This window comes from Pleurodeles waltl, chromosome 6 (assembly GCF_031143425.1).
Source record: "Pleurodeles waltl isolate 20211129_DDA chromosome 6, aPleWal1.hap1.20221129, whole genome shotgun sequence".
NCBI lineage: Eukaryota > Metazoa > Chordata > Amphibia > Caudata > Salamandridae > Pleurodeles > Pleurodeles waltl.
The window spans coordinates 297,393,645-297,410,110 of record NC_090445.1 but is presented as its reverse complement, the minus strand read 5'-3'; the positions used below and the strand labels follow the sequence as shown (position 1 = coordinate 297,410,110).

The following is a 16,466-nucleotide window of genomic DNA, read 5'->3' as shown; positions in this document are numbered from 1 at the left end:
GGAAAGCGGGATTTACCAACAGGGTTGTAATGAGATCCTAATGTATGGAGGTTTTGTGGGGCCTGCATGGTTTTTGACTGGGCCCCACTAATGTTTCTGATAAGCCTGTACATGAGAGTTTAACTTAATTTCGCCTAGACCGATGTGTTCAACCACTCTAATAGAGTATGATGGCTTGAGTTCAGAAGATATCCATTCTCACACTATGCTATGGGTCACCCTGCTTGTTGTGCTTCGACTTTTTTCATGATATTGTGGTGGACATGGTTGTGAACTTTGAGCAGTTATAGTGGTTCTGTAGCTTTCAACTTCTCTGTCTCCCTTCATGCTTCACCACTCCTGTCCCGGGCTTTCCTTATGTTCAGGAGTACCCCTGCCCCCAACATGCCCCTCCAAATTGCCCTCACACAAACAAATGCCAGAATCAGTCACATGCTGCTGAGTGGAAATGGACACTGCAGAGAAATAGGCTGTTCTTTGAGGGCAGGCTTAGCACATAAGGGGCTGCCCTCGGAAGGATGGAACACATTTCATCTTTTTGAAAGCATGCCAATGTGAATGGCAATGCTTCCTTATAAGTAGCGAGAGTGATTGGATAGCCAAATGCTTATCCATCATTGTAGTAACATAGTTCCAATCTCAGTTGCACTAACCTACTAAAATGATTAATAAACCTCTTGATGCTGAACCATGATTCCGGAGTGAAAATACATTTCAACATTGTCGTATATGGTCTGCTGGGTCCTTATTGTTAGCATATTGAATTTCTGCATATAGATATATACACATCATATTTACATTGTCTTAACTAAATACACCAATAGATGTGTACAATCAATAAACAGCATTAATAACCTTCTATCTTATTATAGTTGCATTCCTTAGATGGTTACTGGTGTTTATTGACATCTTTCAACCAGCAGAAATTCCCATTGTTTGTTTAGGTAACCCCAAGCAGATTATTACCCAAAGCCCATATGTCTCAACTGTATTCAGAAGTAAATATGAGTAACTGATCAACTGGAGTTTTTAACTTAGCATGCTGTCATTGGACTGCAGCATTAACTACAAATTAGTCTTCTAGGGCTTACAGATAGAGTGCACTCCTTACCCATTGTTGTCGTACTCTATCCTGACTGTTATCCACACTGCAGCAGTCAATGTTGGGGTACCTGAAAGAGATTAAATTGTTTATTTAGTGCACGCTGGATATCCACATGCCTGAAATTGCAGTTTTCACTGCCAAGGCTCTCTCCTGAATGCGCCCGATCTCTAAAGTGCAAAGCAAGTTTGGGCCCAACCCTGCTTAGTGCTTCAGAGATCTGGCACATTCAGGGCTCCGCAGTTCACGGACCTCCACCTATGCGGAATTCCGTGGAGTCGAACTCCATGAACTTCGCCCAGGCCTACACCAGTCGGATGCTGGTTCCCTCTGACACTGCTCATGTTTGTGATAGATACTGCTCCTGTACATGCTTTCTAAAATCTCACTGAAATTATGATGCCATAAACAGTTTAAGGATAAATAGACCCCAATACCTCGATATGTTCCACTGATAACCATTACCTCCAGTTACTTAAATTAACATGCAACCAGTTTGACTAATATACAACATACAGGAAAATGATAAGATTGAACAGATTTCAATCGTAGCATTGTTTGTTTTATGCAATATATATCTCTTCTATGAAGAGGGATCTTTATTTTAACACTTTCGTTCATTGGCCTTTCGTGAATCAGAATGTAAAGTTACAAAAAAAACCAATTGCAATGTAATGCAGCTGAACAAAATTATTGGCAGATTAATAAAAGTTCATGCTGTCAAAATGATAGCTCTTTATGAGGGTGTTTAAGAAAATGAATGTTTAAGTGAAACAGTGCAGGGATTCTCGTTAAATACATAGTGAGGACTGGTGTGAGTTTGAAAATAAAAGATTGTTAGTACGCTCCGCGGAAAGGGAAAGCATGCAGAAAGAAATAGACAAAATGTGGTTTCTAGATCCAGTCTAGTTGCGTGGGTTGAGTGTTGATAGAGCGGTCCGTACTAATAATTTACCTATTTTTGGACGCTCTTTAGGCCGATGAATCTTTTGACTAAGTGGGACTCTCCGTACTCTAGATCGATCGATTGCATCAAATCAATAATCAATAACGGACATAAGCAATACCCTGATCAACATAACACTTAACAATCAATCCAGAATACATTTTTGGCGAACCCTGACCTTTCAGTCAAGAATAACCACACCAGTTTATTCAAAGTTAGTGAATTTTATTTCCCTATATTAACAAAGCTAGCACAATATAAATGTGTCTCAACACCAAATGATAAACATAAATGAACATTAATAGCTGTCCATGGCGGCGAAACAAGTGCAATCTATGCAGCATTTGAATAACAAGGCATTCGATAATAGCAATGCAAATCACTAGAACTATAATCTGTAATGGGCTAATTGCATACATTGGTCAGCATAGCAAGGTCTCAAATTGCATCGTGGAACAAAAGGAATCCTCATCTAACCTCAAATTAGCATCAGCATGTGGGACTTCATGCAAAAACAATTTAGCAACATAAATTTGGAAAACTCCTAACTAGGGCTCTTATCAAAATCAGCAGTTGGTTACCTAAAAGAAACACAATGCAATTTTACAATTTCCTTTCATATTTACCAATTACGATCAGCAATCAAGGAAGTCTTTGTCTCACAGGTACCGTTTCTCGGTCTGCATGGGTACCGTTTCGGTCGGCGTGGGACGGGGCAAAGGGGCAGGGGTGGACGGGGCAATTGCCTCACGGCGGCAAAGTAAAACTACTACTTCATGCAAGGGATTAAATCAAAGTTAAAGTCTCTAGGGCCAGAATCATTTAAAGTCTCTTTCTCTCGATTAGAGAAAGCATCAAAGTCTATTTCAAAATGGCGTCGCAGCAAAGTGGGCCATAATAGCTGCAAAGTCTACAAAATGGCTGGATGTCCAATAATGGCTGCTTTCCTCTCGTGCACCTGATTTTTATAGACAACAGTTCAAATCCAGTAGGGTCTTCCATTGGAGGGTTCATAGGTTAGCTTCAAATTGTCCAATCAAAAACGACAGTTCTCAAGCTTTTACTTAAGCATACATTATCCTTGGAGATGGGTACGCAAGTTGCAACATTTTATACCAATTAGCTCACTTTCAGAGCCTCCATTGTCCGCACCTGCAGATCGACCTTGGAGTAAAGAGAAAAATGCCAAGCTGGCACGAAACTTTAAGATAAGCATGTGAACGATCTCAGTGGAAAAGTACAGCTTCAAGCAAAAATACACGTTTAATAGCACATTGGAAAAATACGAGCATCTAGACCCGTGAGACCAGGCAACTAGGCCGAAGCCTCCACTAAAGTTATGCTAAGCTAAACATTTCAAACAAGCAAATAATAATTTTCTGCTGGTTTCAGCATAGGCACATCTGGATATATTCTCCTAACCTGCGGTACCTGCGGGGTGTACAGTAAACTCGGGTCCTTAGACCCCGATGATGCTCCTGAACTCTGAGTTTCACTGTTCTGTACCGGTGCCGGAGGGGCAGAACTGGTACTTGGACCTTGTCCACTCTCCGCATAAGGTGGTGGACGGTCGTTCAGCAATTGCATTATTAACTCCTCATCCTCTAACTCCTCTTCTCTTCTCTTCTCAACTTTTCCTCGTCCTCTCTATCCTTGGAACACCTCCTGTTTGTCTTACAGGTAGCTTTCTTACCTGTCTCCTCTTCTTCCTTAGTAATTGCCGGAAACAATTTTATCCCCTGCAATACATCTGACCTCCACACCTTCTGTGCATTATCCCACCTAGCGTCCGCTAGTGTCTTTTCTACCTTCCTTATCCTTGTTTCGAACTTCTTTTGCTGTTGCTGTCTAGCCATTAGTTCCCAAATCGCTAGAGCCTCAAACTGGGCTGGCCTTGGAGGCACCTTCATGTCGTACATCGTGAATCTCAAATTCTCTAGGATCCTTATATTGAACGTCCCATGTATCGGAAACGCTACGCTCCCATGTTTCTCTGTCAGTTTGTGCCATTGCTTTAGCCAAAGGCACGGAGCTACCCCCTTCTCTTCCATTACAATGTAAGCTGGTGTGCCCTCGGGCGGCGTCTCCTCTCCTACGCTCGCTTTAATATAAGACTCCCCCTTCATCGCACTCCTTAATGCTTTAAAAAATTTCATTTTCTCGTCTTTTATTTTCACAAAGTTTGTAATCAATAAGTGACTTTAATTCCCGGAATACTCTTCGCTTGCCTTTCCCCTTCCAATCGAGCCCCACGGACTGCGTCCAATCCGTGCGCGACCCTTCTCACCAACCAACCTATCCCAGCGCGGCTCCTAGTGACGTCACACTCACACACACTGTGGCTGACAAAGCCTCGCGGCTAGTCCTCCTTCACTCAGCTCCTCTCGAAACAACTTCTTGCATGTATCGCGAGCTACCAAAAATAAAACAGATCTGTCGGTTTACTACAGGAAGGGTAACACAATCGCTTCAGGACCTTAGGGATTTTTTACTAGCCTCGGCAGTTATTCCATCTTTCTCGGTCCCCACGTTCGCAAGCAAATCTGACCCACAGACCTACTCTCAACTTGTCAATGATCTATTCTAGTGCACTTAGAATTTTGTCAAAGCCCGAAGTCGAAGTTTCTTTCACTCCCTAACACACGTACCGACTCGTTGACCACGCCCGATCAACCTACTAAACCGCCCAGACCACAACATAAAACAACATACTCCGGAGTCTCTTGACCTCGCAGGGCCCGTCTCAACAACAACAACCACGTGGACCTTTTTATGCACAAAGCGCCACACGCACATGAAGTTCGACGACTTCCCTACTCTCACACTCGGAGTCGCACCTCCGCTATTTCTATGAAGTTCGACGACTTCTCTACCTCTACACTCGGAGTCGCACCTCCGCTATCCTCTAAAAAGAAAAAAAAAATAATAATTCCTCGCAACCTTCTCACACAATCTGCGGCAATAAGCTGTGCAAGCGCAAAACCCTGACTTCACTCATACCATCACTAATACCGCCAACGCCGATTCCACACCTCCATTCTCTCCATTCGCAAGCTGCGAGATCCCGGGAAAGTCGCGGTGGACTTAGCCCATCATCATTCTGTCAATCAGTTTTACCCAAGAAAAATCTAATTCAACTTCTCGAATGGGGTCTCAAAGGGCGTAACCGTTAATTCAACACCATGTACTCTAAGAGTACGGGGTCCCAAAAGACGAAACCGTCCTCTGCTACCATCTACTGATAGAGCGGTCCGTACTAATAATTTACCTATTTTTGGACGCTCTTTAGGCCGATGAATCTTTTGACTAAGTGGGACTCTCCGTACTCTAGATCGATCGATTGCATCAAATCAATAATCAATAACAGACATAAGCAATACCCTGATCAACATAACACTTAACAATCAATCCAGAATACATTTTCGGCGAACCCTGACCTTTCAGTCAAGAATAACCACACCAGTTTATTCAAAGTTAGTGAATTTTATTTCCCTATATTAACAAAGCTAGCACAATATAAATGTGTCTCAACACCAAATGATAAACATAAATGAACATTAATAGCTGTCCATAGCGGCGAAACAAGTGCAATCTATGCAGCATTTGAATAACAAGGCATTCGATAATAGCAATGCAAATCACTAGAACTATAATCTGTAATGGGCTAATTGCATACATTGGTCAGCATAGCAAGGTCCCAAATTGCATCGTGCAACAAAAGGAATCCTCATCTAACCTCAAATTAGCATCAGCATGTGGGACTTCATGCAAAAACAATTTAGCAACATAAATTTGGAAAACTCCTAACTAGGGCTCTTATCAAAATCAGCAGTTGGTTACCTAAAAGAAACACAATGCAATTTTATAATTTCCTTTCATATTTACCAATTACGATCAGCAATCAAGGAAGTCTTCGTCTCACAGGTACCGTTTCTCGGTCTGCATGGGTACCGTTTCGGTCGGCGTGGGACGGGGCAAAGGGGCAGGGGTGGACGGGGCAATTGCCTCACGGCGGCAAAGTAAAACTACTACTTCATGCAAGGGATTAAATCAAAGTTAAAGTCTCTAGGGCCAGAATCATTTAAAGTCTCTTTCTCTCGATTAGAGAAAGCATCAAAGTCTATTTCAAAATGGCGTCGCAGCAAAGTGGGCCATAATAGCTGCAAAGTCTACAAAATGGCGGGATGTCCAATAATGGCTGCTTTCCTCTCGTGCACCTGATTTTTATAGACAACAGTTCAAATCCAGTAGGGTCTTCCATTGGAGGGTTCATAGGTTAGCTTCAAATTGTCCAATCAAAAACGACAGTTCTCAAGCTTTTACTTAAGCATACATTATCCTTGGAGATGGGTACGCAAGTTGCAACATTTTATACCAATTAGCTCACTTTCAGAGCCTCCATTGTCCGCACCTGCAGATCGACCTTGGAGTAAAGAGAAAAATGCCAAGCTGGCACGAAACTTTAAGATAAGCATGTGAACGATCTCAGTGGAAAAGTACAGCTTCAAGCAAAAATACACGTTTAATAGCACATTGGAAAAATACGAGCATCTAGACCCGTGAGACCAGGCAACTAGGCCGAAGCCTCCACTAAAGTTATGCTAAGCTAAACATTTCAAACAAGCAAATCATAGCACACGTTTATGATTATGTCGGATTAGTGCAATTCTAATACACCACGTTATATAAAGCACGCTTATAAATGTTGGCAAACTACTCTAAGGGCACATTTTGTCCCCGTACAATCTTTATTAGTTCGGTTAAAGTCACACATGATTATTGCAGCACTACGTTTATGCGTTAATAAATGTAAAACCTTCATTTCTGCTTCATCAATCCCTCCTCTGATGACTACTTGTCATCACACCAAACCATGCCCACAAATTTTATTCCATTAAAATTCTGTCAGTTCTCTTTTCCTTTTAATTCCCCTAGTTTTCGCTTTGTATTCTTCTGCCATTCTTTTCATTATTTTCTCTTCCTTCCTTCTTTTAATCCTTTCCATAATCATTATTATTCCCCTTTTTATTCCCCAAATTCCAAATATGCAAATTATAACTATTAAAATTCCCTCTATTATTTTTAGCAATATTCCATTCCAAATTCCCCCAATCCAATGTCCCACTGAAGCAAGTCCTTTTCCAACCTTCTCCCACACTCCTGGTTCTTTCAATTCCTTCAAATCTGCACTCTCTTTTGTTAGATTAGCAAGCATAGTTTTAATCTTCACACTATTGTCGGGAATATACGTACAACAGTGTCTTGCACCAAGCATTTTGCAAACGCCACCATCCTTTGCTAAAAGAATGTCTAAAGCAAGCCTGTTTTGAAGAGTCATAGCTCTTTCCGCTGCAAGTTCAGCATCTATCAGGATTATAGCACCTGAAAACTTTGTCAACATGTTATCCACTATAGTAGACAACTTTCTTATTTTGATGGAATTCAGCACAACTCCCAATGAAGGAATCATGGCTCCAAATATATCTCCTACCACAGCAGCTGCGGTCTCTCTTTTCTGGATACGATGGGATCCAGATGCCTTTTGAATCATCGATAGGTCATCCAGTTGATAAACCTTTGGGAACACTATACCCAAATAACATCTCCCCCACCATCCCTTTGGAAGACGATAATAGGCATTATACCCACAAATGTAATATACACCTGGAATGACAGGGTCAAGTCCGTTCATCATGAATGTCCATTTGGCCTTAAAGATAAACGTATGTTTACACTCACTCGCTCCTACAAAAATATTGTCATAATAAGATTCACCTCGATTTATACAAAATTTCCCTACATGCCAAGCATCTAAAGCTATTCTCCCTTGTGTCTTTATTGCGGCAAAATCATAATTATCTTCTGAAGTCCTCTTATGTAGTTCCTTTTCTAATTTTGCATTCATTTGTGCCCTTCTATCATCTGTGCGATCTAAAAAGCTTATTTCTACTGCAGATAGCGAGCAGGTAAGATTTTCCCTATGAGCGTGAGCCGTTTCAAACGGTAGCATTGGCTCGAAAAATTCCCTCATTATTTTAGCATCCCAATCTTTAGCAATCTGGCTTAGCTGCGCTATTATAGGAACATATGCAAAGGTAACATCATAATTCGAGTAAAAATACTGTATGTTAGTTTGACCATAAAATCTAGACATTACTATACTACATGTAATCCCGTATGTAAGAGGCATGTGGTGATAAGTCACCCCTTCCTTTACTGATGTCGGTATCTGTGTACACACATAACAATCTCTCGCATCCATAGTCTCAACATATTCTGTTAGTAAGCGATAGAAAACATTATACGAAAGTTCTTTCTTATCATGCAAGAGCCTCTCATCTAATTCTAGTCTTTTCAATGCGGTTAGTTCAGTGACAGTAACAGGAGCAAAAGTAGAAGCATCAATTTTCTCATCCTCACCCTTTCCATGCATTCCAAGCACTATTGCCATTATTATTGGTACACATGCAATTACCAAGCCTATACACACATATTTACAATATCTCTTTCTACTGTTTTGTGTCATGATCTGTATAGAATCAGAGAGCTAGAAGCACCTATAAAAAAAACTATTTAGCAATTCAGTTACAAAGCTGAACGAGCGCAATGTTCACACCGTCTTCTTCAAGAGGCCAGTCACTTATCGGTTAGCAGCATTTGTCTCAATTCGGCAATAACTCAGTCTTTATCGGTTTAGCAAATGTCTCATCCGGTTTAGCAATGTCTCAGCTGGTTGTTTGTTTCATGTTATATTGTAGCAAGCGATATCATTTATCACCCTTTCAATCAACACTGTCCATAAAACTTTTCTTTTCTATTGGTATCTCTTCTTCTTCGTTCTCGAGGCTTAGAGATACAAACTCGTCGGTCCAATCGTCATTGACTGCATATGCCCATTCAGGACCGGAATATCTCCTGTTTGGTATCCTTTTCCTTTTCAATTTTGCTTCTCTTTTCGATTCTGCCTCGCTGGTACTTTCCTCTTTTGTCAAGTCTTTTTCTTCACTCGGGGGTGGTACCACGATAGACACTTCCTTTCTTTTCTCTTTCACTTTTGGCCTTCCTCCGTCGTTCAAACTTTCTTCAGTCCTTTGTTTTACTGGTGATATACTTAGTCTCCTCTTTGCACCATGTCCGTTTGTTGGACCTGCTACCTTTTCTGTAGAAGTTTGAACTTTTTCGTTCTGTTCTGCTTTATCCCCTCCTTCTGGGGAATCAATCACGTTCTCTTTTTCTTTTTCTGTATCGTCTGCTTCTGGGAAAGCCCTCCTCTGATCAGGCTCTCCTGCTTTTTCACCTTTTCCGAGCCCTTCGTCACCGTTACTTTCGTCAGGCTCTGTATCACTTTCAGCTGCTTCAGGTTCCTTGTCACCCTCAGCTGCTTCAGGCTCTTTGCTACCCTCAGCTGCTTCAGGTTCTTTGTCACCTTCAGCTGCTTCGTCGCTGTCTGAACTTTCTCCTTGGTCTTCTCCAAGAGAGTTAGTCTCTTCGTCCTCCAATAATATCTCTCTCTCTCCTGCTTCTGCCCGTTCGCTTTCAGTTCGGTTTTGTTCTGTCTCAGCACTCAGCACTGTTTTGTCAGGCACTGGCAGTTTCAGCGCTTCAACTTCCTCGTCTGTGGGACACAACACCTTCTTTGTGTGACTGGCGTGAATCCAGTTGGGAACCCCCGCACACTTCACAGCGGTAGTTGTCGTCAGGATCACTTGGAAAGGGCCTTTCCAACGGGGTTCCAGACACGACTTCCTCACGTGCTTCTTTACCACGACCCAGTCACCTGCTTTCAGTGCATGTCCTGGACCTTGGATCGGTGGTAAGGTGGTTGCTTCCACCTGGTGAGAGAAAGAGCGAACCACGTCAGCCAGACCCTTGCAGTAGTCTAACACCATATCATCTGTAATATTCAAAAGCGCGTTTGCGGGAACTGCAGGAAGTCTCATAGCCCTGCCCATGAGAATTTCGTGCGGAGACAATCCAGTCTTTCTATCAGGGGTGTTTCTCATTGACATTAGCGCCAAGGGCAATGCGTCAGGCCATTTCAAATTTGTCGATGCACATATTTTCGCCATTCTTGATTTCAGTGTACCATTCATCTGCTCCACCAATCCTGATGCTTCAGGGCGATAGCTACAATGCAGTTTTTGCTCAATGTTCAGCGCTTCGCAAAGTAACTTTATCACCTCGTTATTGAAGTGACTTCCCCTATCTGATTCTAAAGAGATCGGGAATCCGAAACGTGGTATCAACTCTCTCAGCAATAGCTTTGCAACTGTAAGGCTGTCATTTCTACGTGTGGGGTATGCCTCAATCCAGTGACTAAAAATGCACACAATCACCAACACATACTTCAGACCTCCATGCACAGGCATCTCAATGAAGTCTATCTGCATCCTACTAAATGGCCCACTGGCCCTGCCAATGTGGCTGGCGTTCACAACTGTTCCCTTTCCTGGGTTCATCTGCTGGCAAGTGACACATCGATGGCAAACTGCTTCTGCAGCTTGATGAAATCTGGGGTTAAACCAATCAGTTTTGAACAATCTTATCATGGCATCTCTCCCTAGGTGAGCTTGCCCATGATAAAACCGCGCAAGCTGTGATAAGAGACTGTTTGGCAAAACAAATTTTCCCTCATTCGAAACCCATAACTCGTCTGGTCTCTTTATACACTGTGATTTAATCCAGGAATCTCTCTCATCCTCCCTGACGTTATTCTGCAATGCTTTTAGTTCATCTATTGTATCTACGACCTTTAAGGCAAATGCTTCAGCTGGTTCGAGTTCTGGCTCACTTATCGAGTTCCATTCATCCCTTAGTAATATACAGTTCAAGGCACAAAATCTTGCGACTTGATCCGCATATGCATTTCCCAGAGAAACATAGTCCTGTCCCTTTGTATGAGCACTACACTTTACCACTGCAACTTCAGCTGGCATTTGAATGGCGTGTAACAATTCCCTTATTCTCTCCCCGTTTTTCACTGGGGATCCTGAAGAAGTCAGGAAACCTCTCTGTGACCATAGTTGTCCAAAGTCGTGCACAATTCCAAACCCGTATTGACTATCAGTGTAAATGGTGACTTTCATCAATGCAGACAGTTGACATGCTCTTGTAAGGGCTACAAGTTCTGCTACTTGTGCAGAATAGACTCCTTGAAGCCATCCCGCTTCCAAGACACCTGTTACAGTGCATACAGCATATCCTGCTTTCAAAATTCCCATCCCATCTCTTAGACATGAACCATCAACAAAAACAATTTGGTCATTTTCATCAAGCTTAGTATCCTTAATGTCAGGTCGAGGTTTTGTGCAAAATTTAGTCACCTGAAGGCAGTCATGCTCGACGTCTTCAGCGTCCTCAATTTCAGCATTTTCTCCAGGGAGCAAGGTTGCTGGATTCAACGTAGTGCACCTTTTCAGCTGCACATTCGGTGAGCCCAGAATTATCGTTTCATACCTTGTGAGTCTTGCTCCAGTCATGTGTTGCGTTCGGGAGCGGGTCAAAAGTATCTCGACTGAGTGAGGGACCATGACTGTTACTGGGTGTCCCATCACTATTCCTTCACTCTGAGTGAGGCTGATACCAACTGCTGCTACGGCGCGCAAACACCCTGGGAGTGCTGCTGCGACCGGATCCAAAGTAGCTGAAAAATACGCTACTGGTCTGTTTACGCCACCATGGGCTTGGGTCAAGACAGACAAAGAACATGCGTCACGTTCATGACAAAACAATGTGAAAGGCTTTGTGTAATCAGGCATACCTAAAGCTGGAGCCCTGCACATGCACTCTTTCAATTCAACAAAAGCATCCATCTCATCTCCTTTCAGTTCAATTTGATCCAAGGCATCCTTCTGGGTCAGTTTCAGTAAAGGCTTTGCTAGAGTTGAGAAGTTGGGAATCCACTGGCGACAGTAGCCCACCATTCCCAAAAACGTCCTCACCTCCCTCCTGGTCTTTGGTGGACTCATTTGAAGTACACTTGTTATTCTTTCCTTCATTATTCTCCGTGACCCTTTCTCTATCTGGTGACCCAAGTATTTCACTTTCTTCTGACAGAACTGCAACTTGGAAGGAGACACCTTGTGTCCATTCCTTCCCAAATGGTTCAACAGAGCAATGGTATCGGCTGTGCAGCCACTTTCTGTCTTTGATGCAACCAGTAAGTCATCAATGTATTGTACTAGGGTTGACTCGAATGGCAATTCTAATGCTTCCAAATCTTTCTTTAGAATCTGATGGAAGATTGACGGTGACTCAGAAAACCCTTGAGGAATTCGACACCAACTGTATACTCTGTCTAGGAATTTGAAACAAAATAGGAATTGGCTGTCCTCATGAAGAGGCACCGAAAAGAATGCTTGTGACAAGTCGATGACTGAGAACCACTCGGCATCGCAAGGAATTTGAAACATTATCACAGCTGGATTTGGTACGACAGGGCAACATTTGACTATGATGTCATTTATTTTCCTCAAGTCCTGCACAAGTCGGACCTTTCCACTTGGCTTTATTAGTCCCATTATTGGTGAATTACATGGACTGCTTAACACTTCTTTCAGCACCCCCTGTTTTACAAATTCGTCAATAAGTTGGGCAACTTTCATGAGGGTGTCTTGTGCCATGTGGTATTGTGGGGTCTGGGGAAAGATTGCATTGGGCTTTACAGTCACTTTCACTGGTTCCACTCCTTTCATCAATCCCACCTCTTTCCCTGTCATATCCCACACTTCCTTTCCGACTGTTTCCCGTAATTCAGCTGGAATATCTTCTTCAGTTATCATCGGGAAAAGACAAATCAGAGGATAGTCCTCATCGACAGTTTCCATCTCATCCCCCTCTACGCTGTCCTCTTCTTCCCCATCACTGCTCGTCTGGATGGTTATTCCTTCGTTCGAACACATGATCGAACATCCCAATTTGCACAATAGGTCTCTCCCTAACAGTGCTATCGGGCTTGAGTCACATACCACAAACTGATGTACCCCTTGATAGTTACCGATGCTGACTGGTACCGGATCTGTTATTGGGTTCGTCAGGTGCCTGTTTGCTACTCCTACCACTTGAACTGTCCTCCCTGAGAGTGGCAAATTTGGTACTTCACTGCTCTTAACAGTTGAACGTGTGGCTCCTGTGTCAACCAAGAATGAAACACGATGACCCATTACTCTTCCCTCTACGTACGGACCCTTTTGATCAACTTCCAAGGATGCTGCAAGCACACAATCTCCTTCTTCTTCTGAGCTTTCACTCTCCCATACATTGTTTATTCCACTCTCACTGTGTAGTGGGAACTGTTGTACGGTGCCATTTGTACTCATTACCTGACCCGAGACCTGTGGAGGAACCATCACTTGCTGCTGACTCATTGGTGCCAAAGGTATTTGCATTTGCTGATTAGGTACCATGGGTAACTGCTGTTGCATTGGCTGCATCTGCGTCATCTGCATACGGGGCATCTGCATCTGCTGCAGCTGCATAGGTTGTAATCCCTGCAACTGATTTACGGTCTGAAAATTTGGGTTTGGACCTCTCATTTTCGGTCCCCTCATTGTCTGAAATGCATTGACATCATTGTTTTGCTGACCAACACCTGCACCTGCACCTGCACCTGCACCTTCCTGCACCACCATCGGGCACTCGCGTTTCCAATGACCGACAATTCCGCACACGTGACACGGCATCACCTTCTTCATTGCCTGCACACCAGTCACAACAGTGTTCAAATCCGGGCCATTATTCGCAAAACCTCCTCTGCCTCTGCCTGAAATGCCATATTTCCCTGCAACTGCGGCTGCGGTTGCGGTACCTGCTGTTGGAACCCTTGCAAACCTTGTAAACCTGTCTGAGCTGCTTTAAGCTGCATCATCATCACCTTCTCTTTCAACCTTTTCTGTTTCACTTCAATTTCGTCGCTACAGTATTTCGCATAATTCAACACCTCATCAATAGGTTTCGACTGCCAACAAATCAAATGCGACTTTATCATCTGACTTATTTCTGGTCTCAGCCCTTCCACAAATCTAAATACAAAATGAAGCATGTCCTTCGCCTCTATTGCCTCCGTGCCACTGTAGTTCTTGAACGCCTTCAACAACCTCTCATAGTAACTATGAATTGACTCTTTAGCCTCTTGGGCCGTTCGATCGATCTTCTGCCAATCCACATTTTTCGCAGCCACTTTCGTCTTCAAATGCTCAATCACCTTGTAGTACAAGCTCATCACCATAGGTGATGGTGCACCCGTATCCCTGTCTCTCTCTGGTTCACTTGTCGGCCAACCTACAGCTCTTTTGCAATCCTCCCACAAATCTGCCGGAACTACAATCTCAAAGAGAGTGTTTAGGTCTTCCCAAAGACATTTTGCAAGCTTCACAAACCTATCAGTCTGTTGATACCATTCAATCGGTTTCTCTCTCAATTTGGGAAAATCATCCGTAAAAGACTGAATGTCACTTCTGTGCCAGGGTACATGTATTAATTTTCCCCCTGCTGTCTCCCTCATTGGTAACATGGTTACTGCCTCGCTGCTCTGTCGTCTTTTCTTATTATGCTCTGTAGCACTGTCCCTCCTCTTTTCCTTTCTCTTTACCCACCTGCTTTCCCACTTGTCTAAGCACCTCCACACTTGTGCACTCTGTAGCAGTTCTCTAAGGTGCGCCTTCATGCCTGCTGACCTCATGTGTTCAAAATCTGTGGTCCCAAAATCCAATCTATAGCTCCTGCTCAAGTGTTTTGTCTTGTCTATGTCAACCCCGTTTTTGTCAGCTATTTCCTGCAAGCTTTTATGTACTTTATTCACTTCTTTCGTAATCCTTGGGCATAGGTATCTCAGCTCTTCTTCCGAGTAGGACTCTAACCTATTCACACCCATAGTCCCTTCCACCAATTCTTGTGCTTCCATGTTCAGCCTCATCCTATTCATATAATCTTCTCCCTTCCCACTGTCTGAGCTTTGTGTGGAATTCAGACTGTTGAACCACTGTGTCAGCTGTTGCGCATTCAACCCCATCAGTGTAGCATTCACATCGACTGCCATTGATGGTTGCGGCAACTTTTCAGTGTTCGATGACAGAGGTATTATCAGTGGGGGACTCGACCTCACCAGTGTCGACTGAGCACATATGGGGCTAAACTCCATCAAGGATCCGGATCCAGTTGGTTGAGCCGCTATCGGAGTTATCCCTGGAGTGTTTTCTATGCACCTCCTTTCTGTCCCACTCTGCAGCATTGATCCCTGACCGCTCATACCTAAGTTAGGCTGACTGTACAAAGGTACCGGTGGACCTACAGTAATGGGTAGTGATATCGCATCTGGGTTTTGTCCATTTCCCACGTTCTGAGGCACGTTCATTCCCACGCTATGGGTCATCATTGCCGGCATGCCCATCTGGCTCCCCGTCATCTGAGCATGTGCTGTTCCCCCCTGTATCTGCTTTTGAGGCATCAGAAACTGAGTTGATTCAGCTTGTGCCAATGTTGGGTTGTGACCATTCTGTATTCCCATTACAGTCGGGTCTAGAACCATTCCCGTACTGTTGTCACTGCTGTAATATCTTGGGACCTGCGGCTGATAATTTTCTGCTGGTTTCAGCATAGGCACATCTGGATATATTCTCCTAACCTGCGGTACCTGCGGGGTGTACAGTAAACTCGGGTCCTTAGACCCCGATGATGCTCCTGAACTCTGAGTTTCACTGTTCTGTACCGGTGCCGGAGGGGCAGAACTGGTACTTGGACCTTGTCCACTCTCCGCATAAGGTGGTGGACGGTCGTTCAGCAATTGCATTATTAACTCCTCATCCTCTAACTCCTCTTCTCTTCTCAACTTTTCCTCGTCCTCTCTATCCTTGGAACACCTCCTGTTTGTCTTACAGGTAGCTTTCTTACCTGTCTCCTCTTCTTCCTTAGTAATTGCCGGAAACAATTTTATCCCCTGCAATACATCTGACCTCCACACCTTCTGTGCATTATCCCACCTAGCGTCCGCTAGTGTCTTTTCTACCTTCCTTATCCTTGTTTCGAACTTCTTTTGCTGTTGCTGTCTAGCCATTAGTTCCCAAATCGCTAGAGCCTCAAACTGGGCTGGCCTTGGAGGCACCTTCATGTCGTACATCGTGAATCTCAAATTCTCTAGGATCCTTATATTGAACGTCCCATGTATCGGGAACGCTACGCTCCCATGTTTCTCTGTCAGTTTGTGCCATTGCTTTAGCCAAAGGCACGGAGCTACCCCCTTCTCTTCCATTACAATGTAAGCTGGTGTGCCCTCGGGCGGCGTCTCCTCTCCTACGCTCGCTTTAATATAAGACTCCCCCTTCATCGCACTCCTTAATGCTTTAAAAAATTTCATTTTCTCGTCTTTTATTTTCACAAAGTTTGTAATCAATAAGTGACTTTAATTCCCGGAATACTCTTCGC

At 43.6% G+C, this 16,466-nt stretch overlaps 1 protein-coding gene across 1 annotated transcript in view; it reads right to left on the bottom strand.

Moving 5' to 3' along the window:
• LOC138301916 (vasoactive intestinal polypeptide receptor 1-like) overlaps nt 1–16,466 on the bottom strand; it is a 1,190,266-nt gene that overhangs the window by 202,135 nt on the left and 971,665 nt on the right. The window contains exon 8 of the mRNA XM_069242381.1: nt 1,112–1,172. Coding sequence (XP_069098482.1) covers nt 1,112–1,172 — 61 coding nt within the window. The remainder of the gene's footprint in view (nt 1–1,111; nt 1,173–16,466) is intronic.